The 23,885-nt window shown below is 27.9% G+C and overlaps 1 protein-coding gene across 3 annotated transcripts; it reads right to left on the reverse strand.

Moving 5' to 3' along the window:
• Positions 1-14,560: 14,560 nt before the first annotated feature.
• LOC111297083 (putative E3 ubiquitin-protein ligase RHC1A) lies at positions 14,561-16,975 on the reverse strand. Of its 3 annotated transcripts, none has more exons than XM_022891686.2 (2): positions 16,821-16,975; positions 14,561-15,921 (listed from the first exon to the last, which is right to left on the reverse strand). In XM_022891686.2, the coding sequence occupies exon 2, from the start codon at positions 15,822-15,824 to the stop codon at positions 14,952-14,954; it is 873 nt and encodes a 290-aa protein (XP_022747421.2). In that variant the 5' UTR covers positions 15,825-15,921; positions 16,821-16,975; the 3' UTR covers positions 14,561-14,951. The 3 variants fall into 3 exon arrangements, with proteins under 3 accessions (XP_022747421.2, XP_089596644.1, XP_089596646.1); XM_089740518.1 differs by having other exon boundaries at positions 14,561-15,846; positions 16,821-16,973; XM_089740520.1 differs by lacking the exon at positions 16,821-16,975 and adding an exon at positions 16,575-16,772 and having other exon boundaries at positions 14,561-15,846.
• Positions 16,976-23,885: the final 6,910 nt, after the last annotated feature.

Here is a 23,885-nt window from a genome sequence, read left to right on the forward strand (position 1 = left end):
TAAATGAACTAAATGGGATGAAATTTTCTTCCTTATACATATAAGAAAGATATGGACTATGGAGATAGAATGCCATCATCTAATTGATGCATTATTGGTTAAAGACAATAAAGATATTTTTGCTTCTTGTACATGAAAAAATGGCCTTTTGCTAGCTATTAAAATGAGAAGTGAAAAAGTTCTCGAGATTTTCAAGAGGTTTATGACAATGGTAAGGATGTGGTTGGTTATACACCATATTAACATATAGGCTTAAATAATAATATTGGTTTGTGAAAGCTATAAGTCTTAGAGTTAGCCAATTAGTGATTTAACCAATGCAAATTCATTATAAATAAATCTTTCAGTATAACCATTTTCACTGCTTTTGATTGAAGAGTTTGAGGCTTTGTTATATCCTAAAGGCATAATTGCCTTTAAGAAAGTGTTCTTCACACTTCAAAGCCAAAATTTTTTTCTACTATTTTTCTTCTCTTATTTATTTTTTCTAATAGGTCTAAGCGACATTCTCATTTGGAATGACATTTTGCTTAGGAATTTTATGGTCAAGTCAGCTTATTTCCAAGCAAAAGAGGAGATAGGTAAAGGAGTTCCTAACACAAACCAAAAGCACCTAGTCTGTAAGGTCATTTGGACCTTTAAGTTCTTCCTCAAGGGGAAGATTTTCTTCTGAAAGCTTATACATGGCTATCTCCCAACTAAAGCAAATTTTATTGGGAGAAGAATGCAAGTGGATAATTGTTATCTAGTTTGTAATGGTGTTGGGGAGACCTTGTATCCTATTTTCATAGAATCTTGTTTAGAAAAGAATGTCTAGGCAGAGATACATCTATCAACTGGCCGATTAACTTATAATGGTAACTTTGTAGTTTTTTGGTGTAGCCTACTGTCCTTAACAGTTGAAACTGATACTTTGGAATTATGTATGATTTGTGTATGGTTGCTCCAGACAAACAGAAACAAATGTTTCCATCAAGAGACATGCATGCTACATACTAACCTTTTAGGAAAGGCTCAACATGTGTTGCAAGGGGGTTACTTTGGGAGCTTCAGGTTGTATTACCACCACCATGCCATCCACAAGGTAACTGGAGACCACTTGAGTAGGGCCTACTAAAATTAAATGTTGATGCTTCCTTTGTGGCTTTAAAGGTTATGGTAGGGTTGGGGGCAACTCTTAGGGACTTTGATAATAAAATTGTGTTTTTAGCTTGTTGTGTAGCAGATAAAGAGATTAATGTGTTACATACAAAAATAGGCTTACAGATTATACATGAGCTTGGGGTGGAAAATGTTTAGGTGGAAAGTGATTGCTTGATGGCTATAAGAATGATTTTAAATGAGGGGGATTCTTTTTTTGCACAAGATAATGTGATAAAAGATATCAAGCAGTTAGCTATAGGATTTCAAACTTGTTCTTTTCAATATATTAATAGGAATGCTAATAAGTAAGTTCATAATCTTGTGAGAGCATCAACTTTTTTGGGAGAATAGAGGATGTGGCACAATTCTCTCCCTCTTTTCTTATGTAATGAGATTTACATTGAGAATGAATGAAGTATAGTATCTTTATAAAAAAAAAAAAGAATGATATTTTACTTACCAAACAAAAGCAATTACATAAATAAGTTTTGTTGTATTACACACACAAGTTTTAATTGCCATCCTTATGATTGAAGAAATTTTGTAGCCAAACTCTTTAAAGAGTTTCATTTTTTATCGTGAATGCCTTTTGTTACTTCTCATGCTCTACTAAATAATCAAAGGTAGAGAAAAGAAATAGCTATCAAACCCTTCTATCTTCATCACTGGCTCAGAAAAGGTCAGTGATATTAACTTGATCATCACCTAATTCATTAATGACATTGGCAATATCTTCAAGCTTTTTTGACATTTTTTTGAATTTCTTATCTTCGATGATTAGGGAGTGATTTCTTTTATGACGAGACCATTGTTGTGAAATTCCAAATAAGAAAGATTTTTTTTTCTCTTTGATAGCCACTTGATATGTTTCTTTTTCCAATCCTACAAGCATTGAATCATCCTTAACACTTTCCTCCAAATTCCTCCAAATTTATATCAACTAAAGATTTGACGAAATTCATAGTTGTCGTATCTTTTCCAAGAACTAAAGCCATTTCATCATATACGCCAAGTTTTTTGTTGATGAATGGTTCATGTTCAAGATGTGCCTATTTTTATTCGTTAGCATAAAATGTTAATCAGTCCACCAAAATATTAAAGTATTCATTTAAATCCTTTAAAAAAATTTAAAGATAAGATTATTTAATCATCATAAACTTTTTTTGATGTAATCATTATTTTTAAATTATCATCCCATCTAAATCCATTTTTGTCTACAAGTATTTGGATAGTATTTCATATACTTTTCATAGGATAAATATGATTCTTTATATGGTTCACCTCACATTCAACACTGAATGTTCAAAACTTGTTCATAATGAAGAATGATGAAGATTAAATGAGCTCACAAAAAATAAAATTAATAATGATATAATTAATAATAACATTAGTGATATCAAAATTAATTATTTTAAATAATGGTACATGCATAAAATTCATATAAAAAATAAACCTACAAATTAAAAACAACAAAAAAATGGTTTGATTGAAAGCCTAATCATATAATTAATAATAACATTAGTAATATCAAAATTAATGATTTTAAATAATGGTACGTGCATAAAATTCATAAAAAATAAACCCACAAATTAACCAAAAAAAAAGGTTTGATTGAAAGCCCAATCATAATAAAAAAAAAAAATTGATCCAAGCTAAAAAAGGGCCTAACTATATGTTTAATGCAAACTTCTTGAAGACCCTAAGTAATAGGCTCTTTATTCTTTTTCAATTCAACTCCATTGAGTTTTTGTTGGGTGATATTGCTCATTGAATCTTTGTAGTTCCCATTTTTAGTAAATGCCACATGTGATATTATCTTTTCAAAATCCCCAACTGATTCTTCCTATTTTTCCTCTAGTTTCATTGCTCTTTTTCCTCATCCCATTAGTCACTAATACAAAAATTTTGCAAGTAGTCAGATAGAATAAGTTGTAAAAGCGACATTCAGTCAGAATATCGATCCCATAGGGATTAGATAGAACTTTCTAAATTAATTACCGATTATCACCCTACTCTTATTAAAATTGGTTCAATTAAAAAAAATAAGCCTAAAATATTAACTAAACAAAATTAACAAGTAAAAAAAAAACTAATATGCAAAAATTAAAATTCTATTAAAAAAATCAAGTAACTAAATAAAAAAAATCTAAACATGGAAATAATGAATAAAATGTAAATGAAAAATTATAACTAGTAAAATACAAGAACAAGTAGCTAAAATAAAATGTATAATTGAAAATTAAATGTAAACTAAAATTGCAAAAATAACATGAAACTAGAACTATATTATAGAGGCTAAAAATGACATGAAATGCTAAACATGAACAAAAAATGAAACAATCACATGTTGCATGAATAGAAAATGAAAGCTACACATGAAATGCTTGTAGGAAAAGTGACATGAACTAAAAGAATAATGCATTGATGTCTAGCGAGACTTCCTAAACCTCAATGGGTTTTGGAACAATCCCTAACTAGCATGTAGAACACTTGATCTAAAGTGAAAAAAAAGAACAGAATGTAAAAGAAAGCTTAACCAAGCAACACGTCAGACCAAAAATTGCAAAAAATAACTATAGTTGGAAACTAGTTTTTAATTTCACTATTTTGGACTTCTATTTAGCATAAATGAATCTACACTTAATTTGGATTTCATATGGAAAATGAAGAATTAAATGGTAGAAGAAAATATGTAGAAAAATACACAAACTGTACAAAGCAACTAAAATAACAACTAGTATGTATTGGAAATGTAAGAATTTCAAGGGAAAAAATTTCATCTATAATTATATATTGCAAATGAACTTCATCAAAGCTAGATAACATAGATCTATGAGTTAACTATCTAAATCAAGAATAAAATTGCAAGAATCAATAAAGAAATCATCTCAACAAACTCAGTTTTAAAAATAGTGTACAACATGGAAAAACAAAACCTCATCAAAGAAAATTAACCAAACATCTCCTAAAAGCATGAAATAAATTGCATAAAATTAAAATTAACAAGGTAACTAATAGAACTAAAGAAATAAAGAAGAAAAAAAGCCAAAAAAATTGCCAAAGTGGAAAGAAGTCCATGCCAAACTGGTTGTTCAAAACTGAAACTGCACTGTCAATTGCATTTGGCTTGAAATTTCAAGTTAGATTTGGAACGCTGTGGTGTGAGTTTGAAGCTGAAATTTTACTATGTTGTAGCTCTATGAATTAGGAAACTATGAAAAAAATGTTGAGAAAACAACAAGCAAGATTTGATAAGGATATCATCTAAAAACTACACGTAGGTCAAAGTAGGTAGATTGAAAATTAGATTTATATATCAACGAAAAATTAGTAGATTTGAGCTAGAAAACAAATTCAAATGAAATTTTTATTGAAAGATTCTTAAAGAGAACATAAAATTACTTAAAAAAAAGTAAAATTGAAACAAAAATCCAAGGGAAAATGCTAGAAATAAAGTGTTTGGAAGCTAAAAAAATGTAAAATGCAGAAAGGAAAGTGTAAGAATGTAAAGAAAAAAATATAATTCCTAAACTAACTCTCCCTAATGGCAAGCTCTTACCCCTTATGTGTAGGTAGAAGGGAGGAACTTAAGGTTCTAAAAGAATTCTAGAAAGATATCTAGTTGCCTGGGTGTTTAGAGCATTCTCTCTAGTACGTGGTTGGTGTTACAACACTAGTTCCTATTGGTTTGTTTGGCTCTGTAACAAACTTGGAAATACTCTTTCAATTTTTAATTCAGCAAAAAATATGTTCAAATTCATCTAGCATGGTTTAAAAATAAAATTGAGCAAAGTAGCATAGAAGGGATCGATCCCCCCTAAAGGGGATCAATTGATTTTTTGGCCAAAAAAGTTTTTTGTGCAAATTTCATGAAAACCAGTCGATCCCCTCTCTGTATGGATCGATTGGTTCTAGGTTTTTATAGATAGGATCGATTAGTTTTTTACATAGAATAAAAAGTTGTTCCAAAATTTGAAAAGGGATTAATCACCCAGACTAGAGGATCGATCACCTCAAAAGAGGATTGATTGGTACTAAATATGGATCGATTGGTTGTGTCTTTTCATATGTAAAATTGTTTGAATTTTAATTGACCTAATTGATCCCCCCATAAGAAGGGGCATCCCTTCGTACCCAAAATGTTTGTAACTCTATTTTTGTCTAAAATTTTGCATAGGCTTTAAGCAATTAATGCAAGTAATGACTATCTTCCATTTTCAACATATAAATGAACATCTTCCACCATATTTAGTGTAACTAAGAGTAAAGAAAACTTATTGCTTCCATCTACCGTCTTCATTAGCATTAACAAGTATCTTTGTGTGAGAAAAGTGTAGAAATTCTTGTTGTATCAAATTTTTCTCTTGATATTCTTCTTAATCTTGATTTGTACTTTAAATTAGCTAACACTCAACCTTAGAGAGGTTCTTTGAGTTTGTAAAACACTTCAAAAACTTGTATTGTGAGGTTGTAAGCTTAAGGGAGGGGATAACCCTTAAAAGATTATGTTGTTGATTGAATAGAGCTTTGAAGCGCTAAGTTGTAACTTTTAACATTAGTGGATTGAACTTATTGGCAAGTGAAACTAATGAGAGGATGTAGGTGCCTAAAGAAAAGGTCTAACCTCTATAAATTTCGATGTTTAAATTTTTATCTCTATCGTTTGCTTTTAAGATTATTAGTGCTCATATTTGTTGTGTTTACTTGCTTAGAAAAACTTATTGGATATTGAATTTGCAAAACTTTATTATCAACCAATTTATCTCCTCTTAGTTTAATTCAAGTTTTTGAGCTAATAGATAAATTATAAAAAGGGAACTTGCTTCAAAAATCTACCTTGATGTTGGAGACTTTTAGAGAGGTTCGTAAATCTATGAAACCTAAAATGAAACCCTAAAATAAAATCTTAAATGGAACTCTAAATAAAACCTTAAACCTAAGTGAAATCTGAAACTTTAGGTAAAATTTGAAACCTTAGATGAAACCTAATACCCTAAGTGAAACCCTAAACCCCAAGTAAAATCTTAAACCCTAAATGAAACCTCAAAGCTTTAATTGCGACATTAAATAAAACGTTGAAGCCTAAATCTAAGCAAAACCCCAAACCAATCATAAAATTTAAGAATTTATATGAAAATTTTTTGTAAAATAATCTATTTCTGAATGTCACCTAGATGATTGGGTTTTTAGGAAATTTTATTTCATTAAAAATTTTCATATAATTTTGTATTTTAAAATAATAGAATTAAATAAAGAATGAAAATAAAATGGGGCCTTAAATATAAAAGTAGCACCAAAACTCTGCTTAGAAGTTGAAGTGTCCAGGTAGTCTTTTTTGTATTTAAAAATCTGATTTTAAGAAAGCATCTCTTCACTTATGACACACATTTACATCCATATTTGCATTTATTGCTTATAGATATGTTTATTTTAATTATTAATGTTCATGGTTACCTATTTAACTATTTAATTATTTTTAAGAAATTGATTTCAAAAATAAATAAATAAGTAAAATTAAAATAATATTATGAGGAATATAATTTTCGGTATTCTACCTAGATGATGGAAGATCACCAATAATTATCATTTGTAAAGAACAATATTTTTATTTTTAAGGAAATATTGTGATAAATCTTAAATGAGAAAGACTATTTTTGAATTCCACCTAGCTATATATTGGAGAATTATAAGGTAATCCTTTAATCTAAAGTTTTTCATAATATTCCCAAATAAAGATTTTTTAATTGATTTTATTTCTTAATAATGTAGGGAATTGTAATAAAATTTCATATAAAAATCATTATTATCTAAACTTATAAATAGTACATAGTTAATTAGTACCAATTTCATGGGTGTTATGGGAGTGCTAATCTTTTCCTATGTGTAATTGACTCTAAAACTCAGTACTGATTTTGCAGACCAAAATTTGTCCTTCTGATAAACTTTAAACCCATTTTTTTATTTTATTAAAAAGATAAATTTTTTTTTGTGGCCAATCACATCCTTAAAAAGATTAGTGGCGACTCCTTGGTTTACTTTTATGTCTAACAATCGAGTTTCCAAATAGATACATAATGGCATCATCTAAAATTTTAAAGATTCTCATTTGAAAATTTAGAGATTTTCATCCAAAATTTAAATATTCGCATTTGGAAAGTTCACATCTAAAATTCAATATCTCAAAGATTTACATCAGAGGTTCTCATCTCATGACAAAAAAAGCTCTTATAAGTGGCTTAACAACTTTAAAATCTTTTCAAAATATATTTCTTACCACTTAATTAAAAAACCTTTGCAAATGAGAGTCCAAATCTTAATAATTTTTCCAAGGGTCAAAATCTTATCTTTAAAATTTTTTCTAATCCCAAGAATAAAATTTTCTTAGAAAATTCTTCATCCTTTCATTGAATTTAGTTTCAAAATCCAAAATTAAGATTTCTTATCCATCGAACAATTACAATGAATGCAATGCATGTAATGCAAATGTTAATCAATGTCATGCAATTCTAATTGTGATAATAAGGTCCTTAAGCCTTTTTCCAATTTTTTTTAACTCAAAGAATTTTATTTTTCAAAGCTATTCCTCTTGTCCATGGATCTTCTCCAATCTTTAAGCTTAAATATTCTCTTTGTATAAAAAAAAGTCACTTTTATGATCTTGAAAATTACATATTTGTTACCCATACCAATTCATGTCAATTCAAATATAAATGTCCTCACCACAAATGCCCTCATATGACAACAAACGAAATTGCCTCACATAACTATTCCATGATCTAGAAAAATATATTCTTTTGAAAACATATGATCGAATCTCTTGGAAATTGCTGATTACTACATAGAATGATAAAGGTAAATCCTAACTTGGTTTTGCCAAAAGGATGAATGGTTTGACACATTAAGATCTTAATTATCAAAGGAGATTTTGCCACTAGATTGGAAAAACAAATCAATATTTCTTCATCTAGGCTCACAAATGAAAAGTTATCTTTTAACGCACAATCCATTTTTGCACTCTCATAATTTCTTAATATAGTATTTTAATAAATGTCAAGATTGACTGTGATAGGCTTAAATTTTTTAGAAAGAAAGAATGACTTAAATTTCAAAACAAATCTTCAGATTAGGTTCATCTTCTTAGGTTTCTCAAAAGTTTTCATTGTTCATTCAAAATCCCTTCCTTTAATGTAATTGCTTAGAGTTACTTTCAAAATTTCATTCTAACTTTAGACTAATCTTTTGGGTTTTCACCTTAAAGCCTCATTCAATCTTTTTTTTTCTTTTCTTTTCTTTTTTTTTTTTTTACTATTCCATCATGCATATGAAAACTCAAAATTCATCCAAAATCCAAAAGTGATGGTGATTTCCTAAGGAAAAGTTCTTCATTTTAGATATTCACACTTGATCAAAATGGGCTTTTCAAATGATGTAATGTAGGCCAAGTTTTGCGGTTCCCAAAAAATGATAAATAAGCTTAAAAATATCTGTTTAAAGGTAATCAAACCAATGATCATTTCTTTTTCCTAAGAACATTTGTCATTTCCATTTCTTAGAAAATGCATTTTTATCTTTTTATCTGTATCTTTTTTTTTGTTTTCTTACTCTTACTTTTTGCATGCTTTCATTTGTGAGAAATTTGGGAACTCTATTTACTATAAGATTACCTTTTGATTGTAGGCGTTCTTTCCTTGTTCTTAACTTTGGATTTAATGCTTTCTCAAAGAGATTCATATTCATGCTTGCCCCCTAGTGTGGAGGGCAATCCTTAGTTAGGGTTTCTTTAAAAAAATTCAATAGGCTCAAAAGGGGTAGGAAATGAATATTTTCTTTTTATGAAAGGAATTTTAGAGATAGCAATTTATCATATCAACTATGGATACCTCTATTGAAAAGTAATTCTTGGAAGAAGAATTTTTTTTTTTTAATTTTGGAATCATTTGAATATCTCATATGCATGATGTTAAAATCAATTATTTTTCATTGTTCTTTTGCTCTTTTTTTTTACAACTCAAGCTCAAATTGTATCATCAAATGAAGTCTCAATCAATCATCAATTTCATGACCCATAGCAAATGTTCATATAATCTCTATTTGATAAGAGATGAAATGAATGCCATCCAGATCAAAAGATATCGAAAAAATTGGATAATTTGACTTTTTGATAAATTTGCCCCAAGATGTGAGAAAAGGAAAATTTTAGGGCAATGAATGAACAAGAACATTAGAGGGATGTTAGAAGCATTCAAATAAATATGTAACCATGTAATTATGTGAAATTTCCTTAAAAATTTGGGGCAATGAATGAACAAGAATATTTAAATATTGAAAAAAAATCTTTAGGCTTTCACAACAAAAGAAAATTTTCTTACCTCAAGAGTATTCAAAATAAACTCATTGTTGACTTGAAGACACTTTGTTGTTAGATTCATTAAATATCTTATCAAAAATGAATTCCCAATTCCTTTTATTTATTTACAAAATAATGTTATAAAAAATTCTATAAAAAATATCATGCAATAATATCATAATCAAACATGCAATCATGCAAATATCATAATAAAAATCATGCAAGAATATTAAAATAAAAATCATACCCAAAAATCATGCTAGGATATCTTGCAATATAAAAAAAATCATGTAAAAATATTATGCATGCAAATCATTGTAATAAAAATCCATGCAAAAAAAATTATATAATAAATCATGCAAATAAGTTAAATCCAAGCAAAATATCATGCAAATATATATTATAATCATTCATGCAAAAAATATTATATAAATATCATGCAAACACATAAAAAAATCATGCAAAAATAAACTATAAAAGTACTACCAAAACTCTTTCTCCTTTTTCTTTTCTTCATCACTTTTAATTCAATTGCAATTAAAAATAATAAATAAAAACAAAAAATAGAAAAATAAGAAAACAAAAACAAGAAACAAAAAAAAAAAGAGTCAAGTGACCTACGGGTTTAGGTGTGGGTCGAGCCTTCACTAAACAATGCCGTTTGCTTTTAGTATTTAAACCAAAAAAAACAAAGCTTTTAGAATTTCTTTATCCTTTTTTTTTCTAGCCCAAAAACTTCTCACTCAAACCTTAAAACTCAAAACTCTGTGTTGTTTACTGATTTTGATTATCTCAATTGTTTCTTGATTATTTGATTATTGGTGATTTTTGACTGAGAATTAGGCTCTTTATATTAGGGATTTAATCTTTTTTGAATTTGAAAAATTTTAGTGCTAACTAAATTTATCAAGATCCTATCAAAGTTTCTTTTTCTTCTTGTCGAAACTTGATTCTCAAGAATTACCAAAGTCAGACCCAATCTTTAAATTTGAAATCTAAATAAAATCATAATCTTAAAAAAATCAAAATTTATGTTTTCTTTACCAAATAACAAAACATAAATAAAAAATAAAAACACTTTTAGGCCTTTAAATTTGGGCTTAAAAATTAGGTTTTAAAACCTAATATCAAAATGCAATTCAAGACCTAATAATATTAAAAAAAAAAAGACTCCGAACAAAATTGAGTATCTATAATATTTATTTAGCAATTTGAACTTATAAGATGGACTAAAAAAAATAATGGATAATCTTTTTTTTGAATAGAGTAATATATAATATTAAAGTACAAAATTATTATATAATGAATATTTATATAAATATTTCTTAACTTCTAAATTTTTAACTTTAGTATTTTTGTCATATTTTTATTTAATTATACAAAAAGTAAATTAATTGTTACATTCCAAATTACCAAAAAAAAAATCTATAATCTATAAAATTTCAAAATTATTCAGATCCATCTATACCCACTCAACTCAAATCATAGAATTTCAAAATAATTCAAATAATATGTATTCGAGATTATTTAAACTTGAAGAAATTTTGAATCTAAAATTATCCAAACTTAAAAATATCCAAACTGAAGATGATCTAAATAAAAAAATGATAATCCAAATAATCCAAATCCAAAGATATTATGATTTAAAATAGTACAAACTAGCCAGTTTGCTGCTTCTAGAAAATTTCTTATCACTTTGTATGGAAAGAAAAAATGTAAACTTTTTGGGTATGCTAGGAAAATGGTTGATGAAAATCTTGAATCAGACTTGGTGCTTGGTCTGTTTTAATTTGTAGTTATGCCTAAACTAGGTTTGGTAAAGAAGCCATTTTGGCCTTTCATGAGATTCATTTGTTTGGGTGTTAAATGCAACGGGTTCACTTTTTGAAGTGTTCCAAAAGATTGCACTCTTACAAAAGATTTGGAATTAGGGAGACAAGTTTTGTTAGATCAACTTTGATCACTCAAGACTGACCATTGATTGGACGATCATCCCTCCCACTCCCATTCTTTTCTCTATTTTCCCTATTTTCACCATGTTAAATGGTGTTATCCCACATTTCATAAATATATAATTTCCTGTAGTCTTGTATTCAAGTTGGATCCCTTTACTTATTGTCAATTGATTTTAGGTTGGATGCTTATATGGTATCAAAGCAAAGATTTCCTTCTGTTATCCTTTACAAATCTATCCTTGATAGATTTCTTCCATCTCTACCTATAAGTGATGATGGCCTTTTAAAGTGGTGTTATCCCATATCTAATAAATATATAATTTCTTATAGTTTTATGTTCAAGTTAGGCCTTTTCAGTTATTATCAATTGGTTTTTAAGTTGGATGCTTAATATGAAATCAGGGCCATGATTTTCTTCTATTGCTTTTTATAAATTCGTCACGTGATAGGTTTCTTCTGTCTCTACCTACACGTTATGTGGGTTTATTAAACTAAAATTATTTCACATTTAATAAATATCTAATTTTGTATAGTCTTATATACAGGTTGGGCCTCTTCATTTATAGTCAATTAGTTTTAAGTTGGATTCTTAATATGATATCAAATACAAGATTTCTTTCCTGTTGCCCTCTCTAAATTTATCATGTGATAGGCTTTTTTTATTTTTGCCTACACATTATAGAGGCCTGTTAAAGTGGTGTTATCCCACATCTAATAAATATCTAATTTATTGTATCTTATATTTAAGTTAGGCCCCTCCACTTACAAGTAATTATTTTTAAGTTGGATGCTTAACATGATATTTGAGCCAAGATTTTCTTCTTGTTGTCCTTTCCAAATTTGTCACGTGATAAGTTTCTTCCATCTTTACCTACATGTGATGGGGCCCATTAAAGTGGTGTTATTTCACATCTAATAAATATATAATTTCTTGTCGTTTTATATTTAGGTTAGACTCCTTCACTTACAACCAATTGGTTTTAGGTTAGCTACTTAACATAGTATCAGAGCCAATATTTCCTTTTGTTGCCCTTTCCAAATCTACATGTGATAGGCTTCTTTCATCTCGGCTTATATGTGATGGAGGCTTGTTAAACTGATTTTATCTCACATCTAATAAATATATAATTTCTTATAGTCTTATGTTTTAGTTGGGCTCCTCCACTTATAGTCAATTGGTTTTAGGTTATATACTTAACACATTATTCTACCAATTTATTTTTTTCTAAAATTAAAAAAATCATTTATTTTTATATTTATCTTCATTTTATATAAATAAAAATGATGTATCATTTTTGTCATATGTCATAATTTTATTTGCTGTTTTGACCAATCAACCAAATGATAAATGATGTTAGCAACAAAAATCAAAATATTTGACGAAATGTAGGTTTAAGTATCTGTAAATTTTTATTCTCTAAATAGTAATTAGATAAAAATAATATAATACAAGGATCAAATGAATACTTAACCATTAATATTATAACATGACACATAAATTTAATTTTTGGGATTGCATAATGTGTATCATATAGTATTTTATGTTAAGGTCACTTATTTTGTTATGCAATATTGTAATGCTTATGATTGTTTGATTGCTATAATTATTGTCATTAAAGTATGCCATATCGAAATATAATTGGAATTAGTTTTCAAGTATGGTTTAGGCAAGTTTTGTTATATATGCTGTGGAGATATTTAATAATTTTATATTTTATATAGTTTAATATGTGTTATTAATAATAATAATAATATTATTATTATTATTATTATTATTATTATAAAATATAGTTTTAATTATTGCTCACATCATTTACTAAAAAAAAAGATTGTCGATGCAACCAATCTACTTTTTATTTCTTTAGATATATATGTGACGACATAAAACATACAATTGCACATAATTACATGATTACATTAATTAAGTGGTGAGCTGTGCTCTTTTAATTTGAATGCTTGACAAAGTCATATTTGAATTAAAATAATAAAACTAGATTATCCCAAATAATGTTAGAAGTTTTGGTTCATTCTATATTTCGTACCATCTCAAAATCAACTTCTTTGATAAAATCGAGACTTATAACAATTACGTCTATAATGAGATTTATAACTTTAAAGTTAAGGGTGTAATCAAATTAAATCATGTTAATATAGTGAAAAGTCTGAAACTTGAATTCTACTCAAAATTCATTGGTCAAAACTCGATTCGAGCTCAATTAAATATTAATTTTTAAACTTGAGCTTAATTTAAGATAAAAATAAAACTATTTAAACTCGCTTGATTAGACTCGTTTATCTATTAAAAAAAGCTTGATTCTCAAGTTTCACTTCAAACTCAATTATTTGTCTTGAAACTCGAGCTCGAACTAATAAATATACAAACTAATAAAATAATAAAATTTTAATTAAAATATATAAATATATAAAAGTTCAATTAAACTTGTAAGTTACTCAAATTGGATATTTTGATATTCGAATTTAGTTCGTTAGATAAATTAAGCTGCTCAAACTCAACTCATTAATAATTAAGTCAAATTTTAAGTTTTATCCGAATTCCGAATAACTTGCGAATATTAATATATCATTTGCACCCTATTAACATCTATAATTGGTTCTCGGTTGTTGACTTAAACAAAAATGATGTTACTAAATTGCCTTAATTGGCATTCCTTTGAGTTTGATAAAAACCTAAACTCATAATAATGTCTAATAATGAAATTATTATTGTGCCGTTCATAACAAACAATATTTAATACTACATTAATACTTTCCTATACTATACTATTTAAGAGCTAAACAAAAAATTATCCCAATAAGAATATATAGCACAACATGGCGTAGCCCAACTCTTTCTCTAAAGTCTATGGCGAGGCCAATGTGATGGCTCATATTGCTCTTTCTCAGCAGTCTAACACGAGGCCATTGTGATGGCTCATTAAATAATAAAAATATAGCTTGAGTTGTTGAGTTCCTCTGGAAAGGCACCAGAGTTTGATTTAATTGTCTGGTTTTAGTGAAAATTCTCACTTTCAATCATCAAAACAAATAAAAAAAATAATGACTCTTATAAAGGTGGTTTAATCTTGTAGAGCCAATTAAAAATATTCATAATCAATTGATTCAATAATATCAGAAATTATATTCAATTAACCAAACTCACCAAATGCACACCTATAACTTCACATATACTACTTTATTCAAACATCAAAGCATGCCACAGTCAGCTCGTGGCAGCCCTCACCTAACGAGACTACAGCTATTGACCAACGAAATTTAGTTTTGATAGTAGTCTACTCTTCACAATGATCTAACATTTAAAACACAAGTACTAGCCAGAGAGGGAAAGACTTGTTCACACATTTTACTGGACGAAATTGACTTCAATACTTTTAAAGAGACACAACAAAACAGAAGAAAGGCATGTCCTTAAAATACAGATATCAGTCAAAAGGCCACCCAGTATAGCCCATGGAGTGATTGTCCTCTCGCACACTCGGAGAACTGCTTCAAGCAGCTTCATTTTGGCTAGAGCTAGAACTAGATGAACGGAATGGCCAGAAATAGGTCAATGGATTCCGTCTGCTTTGATTCTCCCTATTCTCCCTTCTGCTGGAGTTAGTTCCAAAACTGCTGCTCCTACTTTGACCACCTGAGTGATAACTGCGGCTGCTACCTGATCCTTGAGGTGGCAATTCTTGACGACAAAGAGGGCATGAGTTGTGCTGCACCAGCCAAGGGATGATGCAATCTGAATGATATATATGGTTGCATGGCATTTGTCTTGCTTCAGACCCCAGTTCAAACTTATCTTTGCAAACAGGGCATTGTGAATCAGAATGAAGATGCCTCCGACTAATCTTAATTGTGGGCATTGCATCAATTGAGGATTGGGATGCTGGGGGAGGGCCCCTCCTATCATTAGCTGAGAGCTGTTCAAACAATTCTTCTAATCCAGGGCCTATAAAGTAATCTCCAGCATTACCTCGTGTAAAACCAATTCCAGGTGCCCCATTAAAAAGAGCTTCAAAACCACCATTCCCAGACAACCTAAGAGGAATTTGGCCACCAAAAATCAATAAAGGACCCAACGGTGGATTACGCTCAGGAATTGAATCTGTTCTTCCCCTGATATTATGGTTAAAATTTCTGTCAGCCAATCGCTGTCTCATGAAGGCTGATAAAGTATCCATGAGACCGAACCTCTGACCATGATCATCATTACCATCTACTCCAAAAAAGTCCAGAGAACTGATACGCACCATATCATCTAGTTCTTGAACAAATCCCCCGCCACAATAGCAGCAAACTTCATCATGACCTTGAAGGAGAACTGGGCGCCTGCATCTATAACACCAATGAGTATTTCTTCCAGTTGACATTGTCCTCTCTCTTTGAGAAAGCCTGAAAAAGAAAAACCCTCAAATAGTCTTACAGGCTCCTCAATTTAGCTGTTTTGCCAGCATAACCAATAACAATCTGCAAAGTGGGTATGAACTTGTGATCATCATTAATGGCTTACGTTCACAACAAAGAATTGAAAGGATAATAGGGTTTTCTTTCGTTCTATTGTACCACACATACAAAGATACACGCAGTTTCCACAGAAATTATGCATTTCAACCATCATTTGATTCATACTACAACAGACAAACAAAAAAAAAAAAAAACTGCAAAATACTTGGGGTCTGATCTGGAAGCAAAAAGGAATAAAAATTAATGTTTTTTCCTTTTTTTTTTCTTGAACTAATAGAATTATTATCTTTACGACAAATTGAAATACAAAGGAAGTAAATTGATTTTTATTTAGTTTTGATATCACTTTTCACTGTCAGCAGTCAGCACCGTCGCTCATGAAAGCTCTCATTTCTAAATATTACAAAAATATAAACAGAAATGAGATTGATTGTCCAAACACACCCTAAGCAAATCATGGAAATAAAATTCAACAATTAAATCCAAAACCAAAAATCTAATCAGACCTCAATCCAAAGTAAAAACAAAGTACATAAACGCGGACAAATCTCGTTCTTTCAACGATCTTTTCTTAGCGGGAAAAAAAATACAGTAAGCAATCAATGAAACAAAAACAAATTAAAGAAAAAAAAAACCAATGATCTGTAAACACTAACAGTTGAGTCTAAGTTTGGATGAGTCCAAGCTCAGATCAAGCACTCATTTCAACCCAGACAACCAATACCCACACAATAGCACCTTCTTTAGCTAAAATTGATCGAACGAAACGAAGCTGAAAAAACAAGGGTTTTCTTTTATCTTAAAAAAATCATTAACTCTGTAAGGCTTGATACAACAATTGTATAGAAATACAAAGAGCGTCCTCTAATCTGTGGTCAGAGATAAGATAAATATGAACGTACCTTGAGGAGATTACAGATGACTTTTCCCAAGAGAGAGAAAATGCGAAATGTAAAGTTTGGGATTTTCTTTCTTTCTATCTTTTTTTTCAGTTCAAAGATAGTGATTGTGGGTAGATGCTTCGCCGAAAGAAGTGAAAAAAAAAAGTTACGAAATTTTTAATTATGATTTCCTATTTTTTTAAAAACTCTTATATATATATATATATTTAAATTATAATTTTTTTAATTAATATAATATTTATCTTTAATATATTTAGTTTCAAATAATAATACGTAATCATAAATAATTATTCAAATATTATATTATATATCATATCATATATTATATATAATATAATAATATTATAAAATATATAAAAATTTAATAAAATTTATTTAAATAAATATTTCGATGAATAACTTATATTATTGATACGTAGGATAATTTTAAATAATTTTATTTAATTATTTATTTAATTTTAAAAAATTTTAAAGTTTCAAAATTTATATTTATCCAAATCATTTAAAATATATAAATTTTATCCTAATTTAAACAAAAAATATATTTCATACATCACTCTTACCTATATATATGAAATACAAAATTTAAATAATTTTTAAAGATTAAATGCTTAAATCTAAAAAATCATAACAAATCATATACTATCTAAATTAATATTCACACAAATATTATATTATAACATATATAAAAACCTGATAAGGTTTGTTTACATGGACATTTAGGTAAACAATATATATTATTGACACGTAAAATAATTTTAAATAATTTTATTTAATTAATTATTTAATTTTTAAAAATTTTAAAGTTTACATTTATCCAAATCTTTTAAAATATATAAGTTTTATCCTAATTTAATTCCAAAAAAACACATCTCATACCAACTCATATATATGAAATACAAAATTCAAATGATTTTTAAAGATTAAATTCCTAAATCTTAGAAACCATAAGAAATTATACTCTGTCTAAATCAATATTTACATAAATTTAAATAAATAAAGTTTATAGTTGAATCAATATTGTTTACCAATTTTTTTGCCTTTATTTTCTTATGATTTAAAATAAAAGAGAAAGATATTTTTATCTTAATTTAAAATTACACATATATCTAAATTTAAAATTATTCTAATCTCTTTTATCTTAATTTAAAATTAAATTTAGATAAACTACTTTTTTAAAAATTTAGAATTTTTAAAATTAAATAATTATCAAATATGTATATGATTTTTTTCTCACAATCAATATTTTCTTCTTTATTAAAGATAAAGCAATTAAATTTTCGTCATATTAAGGTGGTATGATAAAATTTTAAAATCAAATATGAAAAAATCTTTCATAATAGTTGAATAGAAAATTCTCTTTTTATGGTGAGTTTGGATTCTTGGATCCTTATTTATGTTTCTTTGTTGTATTTTTCAATTTTTTTAGTTTTTGACAAGATTATTTTATGAATTTCAACTATGGCATTTGTTCTTTGAAATCTCAGTTCATATATGTATTTAATTTATTTATTTTTATTTGTGGACTTGAGAAAATCAACACTAAAGTGTTGACGACCATCACAAGCATTATTACTTTTTTATAGCATTGAAATTATTATTGCATTATTATCTTTAATAGCCTTGAAATTGTTAGTGCTATTCTTTTAAATGATATTTTAAATGATGCTTATTGACTTTATTATTTTGTATAGTGCTATTTGTGTTCTACAATTTATTTTTAAAGAAGATTTTAAGACTATTTAGTGAAAGGTATAATTAGTCAGCTAAGTAATGATAATAGTATGTGTTATTGTTGGATTATAGGGTCCAGTGGTCTCTTTTATGGATTCGGTATACTGGCTCATACGAGTGAGGTATCTTTTGATGGATAGGATTTCGATGCGTGATGGCCCAACCTGCCAAGGGTTAATGGGTGAGGTATCCCAAAAAGGTTTTTAGAAGCCCTTTATGTTCGCCTGTCACTTAGTATGGGGCTCGGTGCTACTAAAAAGAATAAAAAAATAAAGTTACATTTTCACTATCAACTATAGCTTTTGGTGTAGTGGTAAGCACTTGATCCTGAAAGCTAGTATCAAAGTGAATGTACAAGTTTAAGTTTCCTAGGTAATGTTGGAGTGGAGATTGTTGGATTATGAGATCCAATGATCTCTCTTAGGGACTCGATATGCCAGTTCATCTGGATGAGGTATCCTATGGTGGATGAGATTTCAGTGCATGGTGACCTAACCCGTTGAGACCTAATGGGTGAAGTATTCAAAAAAGACCTTGCGAAGCCCCTTATGTCCACCTATCGCTTAATACGAGGCTTTGTACTACCAAAATGAATAAGAAAAAAAAGTTAGGCTTTTACTATCAACAATAGCTTTTGGTGCAGTGGTAAGCACTTGATTTTGAAAACAATATTATTAGCCTTGAATTTATCTTTTTTTTGTAATGACAAAACATTAAGCTAAATAAGCTTGATCTATATTTTACAAAAGATTTAGTTACTATATGTTCTTATGTTTTATTATTTTGTAAATAAATAAATAATATGATTTTCAAAGTTTAAACAAACCTTTTTCTTTATGTTTTCTTATTTCTCAAATTAAAACTATTTTTAAACATTATGTATTTAAGCTTAAATAAAAATCTAATTATTGTTTTTAAAGTGAACTTATTCATTTTGGACTCAATACAATTTTGATAATATTAGTTTTGAGAAATAGATTACCTTAAGAAAGTTGTTTTTCAAAAACAAAGTTTTCCAACATTGAATTTGATTTATTTTTTTTGTAGTAATTCACAAACATTCTAATAGATCAAACAAAGCCAAAATCCAAATTTTCTAAGAAAAGATTTTAAATTTTTACTAGACACTATGCAATTGTCTAAAAATTGCATAAGAGGTAGTTTTGAAAATTCACTATAATTCGTATATAATAAATTAGATGATGAATTTTATATGGATAGAAAGATCTTTAAGTCTAGATTTTAAATTTTTAAATGATTTTTGATTTGGAATTGTATAACTCAAGATATGATAAAAAAAAGTAAGTAAAGTGCAAAATATGAGACAACTAGCAGTATTGTTCATCTAGAATCATTTAGTATCCAAAATCTAGCTTACCTAATCGATTGGGTACTAAAACCAATCGATCTTTTCTACTATAACAGTCAAAAATTGAGTGAAATAACGAACCAATCGATCACTTATCAATACCAATTGATCCCTTTATCCTAAATAAGTTTTAGCGGTTAGTTTCAAAGGAAGAAAGCATGGTATTTCATTTCCCAAGCATTCCCAGTGTCTATTTTCTCAATTCCTTTATAAATTGAGCATTCCAACACACCATGAAGGTTGATGAATTAAAAGAGCAAGAGCAAACAAAACATATATTCATTCTCTTAAAGAAATCAAGAGTTTTAAAGCTTTAAAGTCTATATCTTTGTATTTATTGTATCCAAATCATATTTGTTATTCATTTATCATTTCTTTGTACTTAAACTTAGCAAACCTAGCCTTAGAGAGGTTGTTCTATTGTTTGCAAAATTACCTTTGATATACAAAGGTGGAAAGAACAAGAGATGAGGTATTCTTTTGAGAGCTTTATAGTGAGATCGGGTAAAATATTACAAAAGATAAAGGTTTCTATATTAAGCCTTAGAGAGAAAAAAATAGGATTGTATTTTCAATTCAAGATTAGTGGATTGATGTCTCAGTGTAAAAATCAAGAAGAGAAGACGAAGGTGCCTTATGTAGAAGGACTGAATCTTCATAAATCTTTGTATTTGATTTCTCTATCTCTATCTCTTTATTTTCAGTATTGATTATATTTACTTCTAGATATATCAATTGTTGTCATTTGCATCATACTTTGATATTGATTTTAATTTTTCATTCAATTATTTTGAAATTATTATTTAGGAAGAACTAGGAGAAATCCACTTCACCCCCATTGGATCACCATTTCAACTAAAAGGTTAACAATTAATGTCTAAGCTTTGGTATCTTTTTGTAGGTTTAACCACCTTGTGTAAAGATCCTATAGCTCAATTTAGGTTCCAAGATGGTGAGATAATTTTCAAAGCTCCCATGTTTGATAAATATAAATTTTGTGAATGAAAAATAAGTATGAAAGCGTTCATAATGGCCTAAGATTTTAGAGCTTGGAATGTGATAGAAATAGGGCATGGAATTCCTTCAAATGATGCAAATTATTTGAAGCAAGTGATGGATGATGCCAAGGCCAAGTGCTTACTCTATGGAGCTCTTAATTCCCACAACTTCAACCTTGTCTCAAATTGCCCCACTTAGAATGAGATATGAAAGAAGTTGGATGAGCTACACAAAAGATAAATTTTCAACGACAATGCATCATGTTCATGGCTCTTAAAGAGCCTAAGGCAACCTCTAACTTAATTGATTCAAATTTATATACTATTGATGAATTACAAGATGCCTTCGATGAGTTAGTTATGAAATTTGATTCTATGAGAATAAAATACAAGAAAATGATTTCAAAATTAAATGTTGAAAATGATTTCTTGATAAATACAAAAAATGATTTGAAAAAAAAATTATAATTTGAAAGTGAATTTTGCAGCTTGTCAAAAAGGAAATGAAATGCTAGAAAAAGAGAATTTAGAATTGAAAAAGAAATTTAAAGTTTCTATGAATGGAAAGTAAGAGCTTTTAAACAAGAGTTGAAGTACTAAAATGATTAAATGCAATTTTTATTATTTTCATGGTCATACTACACATAATTGTCCTATAAAGAGAAAATTTTCATTTAGAATTAGCCAAGTATGTGTTCTAAAAAGAACTAGAGACTTGGTCAATGACTCTTGAAGACCCAAAGCAATTTGGATATAAAAAATCAAATGAGAATGTTTCTCGTAAGTATGTTAGAGCACGGAGCTAAATGTGCTTTTAAAGATTGGATACTCTAGACACACAATAAAAATGGGTAACCTCTAAACCTAATATTTATTTGAAGAGTATTTGAAATCGGTTACCTATTCTTGGTTAAATGTTGAAGTGCTTACCTACTATATACTTTATTGATACATCTTGATTGATTCTAAATTGTTTTGAAGAAAATATCTGCCCAAATTTTCTCTGTTGGTATTGCAAATTTGAATGAAATTGATTATATGTTATAATTTGCATGATTTTGAAAAAGTATAAGCTTGATTGTGTATGCATTTATTTTTGCTCTTGAATGTATGATTTTAATAATTCATCATGTTTGTTATTATGTTTAATGCTAATTTGATTGAGAGACATTTTTAAGAGAATTCATGTATGCTCTAATGAATTTGTCAAATTACATGTAAATGCTTTTAATATTGGGATTGCATGAATGATCTTGATATTTTGATGTTGTTTGTGAAATTGATATTCTTGATAACTTGTGCTTATGCATGATTGTGTATATGAATGTTGGATATTGATGATATCAAGCTTTATGAAATTGTTATTGGTGCTTGATGTGATTAATTGTGTGCTAAATTTTTTTTATATTTATGCACAAACTTAAGGGGAGCACTCAAAGCTTAATGATTTTGAAATTTTAAGTTTTGCTTTGAAAATAATTTTTGTTAAAAGTCAAGCTTGAAAATATGAAATTTTATTTTAGCAAAATTTTAAGTGTAAAATGAATTTGAATAACTTGCGTTCAATGATTTAAACTTGCTTAAACAAAAGAAACTTGAGTAAGTTACAATGGTTTTTATTTTTCATATTGTTACTTGCAAGTTTTAAAAAATTTTAGAGCTTAAAAGATCAAATTTTATTTTTAAATATACATAGGCATAAAACCCATTTGGACAATTTTAAATTGTGATATAAAACTTTTCTAAGTAGTTTAAAGAGCTTAAAATATATTTTTAACAATTTTGCCCATCTTAATAGCAATTTTCAAAGAAATATAAAGTTTAAAAATTAATTTCCTTGCTTCTAAGACCAAATCACCACATGAACAACTTTGTTAATTGAAACTTGTTGGCATGGTTCAAGATGGTTAAAAATGAGCTTGACTAGCTTTGAGATTTATTAAGGTATTATTCAAGCAAAAAGGAGTTTTAAAGTGCAAAAATAAAAATCCTAGACATATTAAGCTTTGAATGGATTATCCTATTGTATTTTGAATAAATATATTTGTTTGAATGATTTTGGCATGATGGAAATGATTTTTGTGATTTTTATTCATACTGATTTATGGTTGTTGAACATGCTTATATAACCATGATGTTTAAAATTGCTGCACTTGTTGGTAATGCTTGGATCTTGTGAAATATTATTTAAACTTGATTATTTTATTCTCAATTGTTTTAGCTCTTGATTTGTGATTTTAGAAATTGATGATCATCTTGTGCCTAAATCATATATATTGATGTTTGATTGTTCATCTCTTGATTTCTTATGAAATAGGCTTGAAATATGCTTTAATTCTTTATTCTTATTTATTCAAGATTTATTTCTTCTCTTGTGTTGATAAATTAATGAATTTTATGTACTTGAAAGATATATATTGATTCTTTGTTCATCTATGTTTTTGGTCAAGATATATGTTCATATGATGATTAGTTTAACTTGACCTTAATACTTGTGATTTGAAAGTGATTAAATTATTTATTTCTTAATTTGTGAAATACCTTTGTGATATGCTTGCTCTTGTGCTTAAATGTTTTATCTCTTGATTTGTGTTTTTAAATTGATGAACTACTTGTTTTTCAAAATAATATGTATTGTTGGTTCATCTGTTCTTCTTGTTAAGTGTGTGCTTATATGAATATGATTGAGCTTTACTTGACATGATTACAATATGAGTTAAGTGAGTGATTTTCTTATGGTGCTTATTTTTATCTTAAGTAATTGTCCATTTTGGCCTATGATTTGTGTTGACATATTTATTCTTTTTTGATGAAATTTTCTTAAATTTGTTTGGATGATAAATATGTCTTACTTGAGTTTTCAATTTTTACATGGCCTAAAATTTATCTTGACATATTCTTTGGTGATTTATTGAATATACATGATTATTGAATATGTCTTCTTTGTGTTCATTAATTTTTAAT

This window comes from Durio zibethinus, chromosome 12 (assembly GCF_047325235.1).
Source record: "Durio zibethinus cultivar Kanyao isolate XHJ-2024 chromosome 12, ASM4732523v1, whole genome shotgun sequence".
Lineage (NCBI taxonomy): Eukaryota > Viridiplantae > Streptophyta > Magnoliopsida > Malvales > Malvaceae > Durio > Durio zibethinus.

Bases quoted from the DNA above. Each gene is read 5' to 3' on its own strand.
- LOC111297083 (XM_022891686.2), bottom strand. From the start codon at position 15,824: ATGTCAACTGGAAGAAATACTCATTGGTGTTATAGATGCAGGCGCCCA.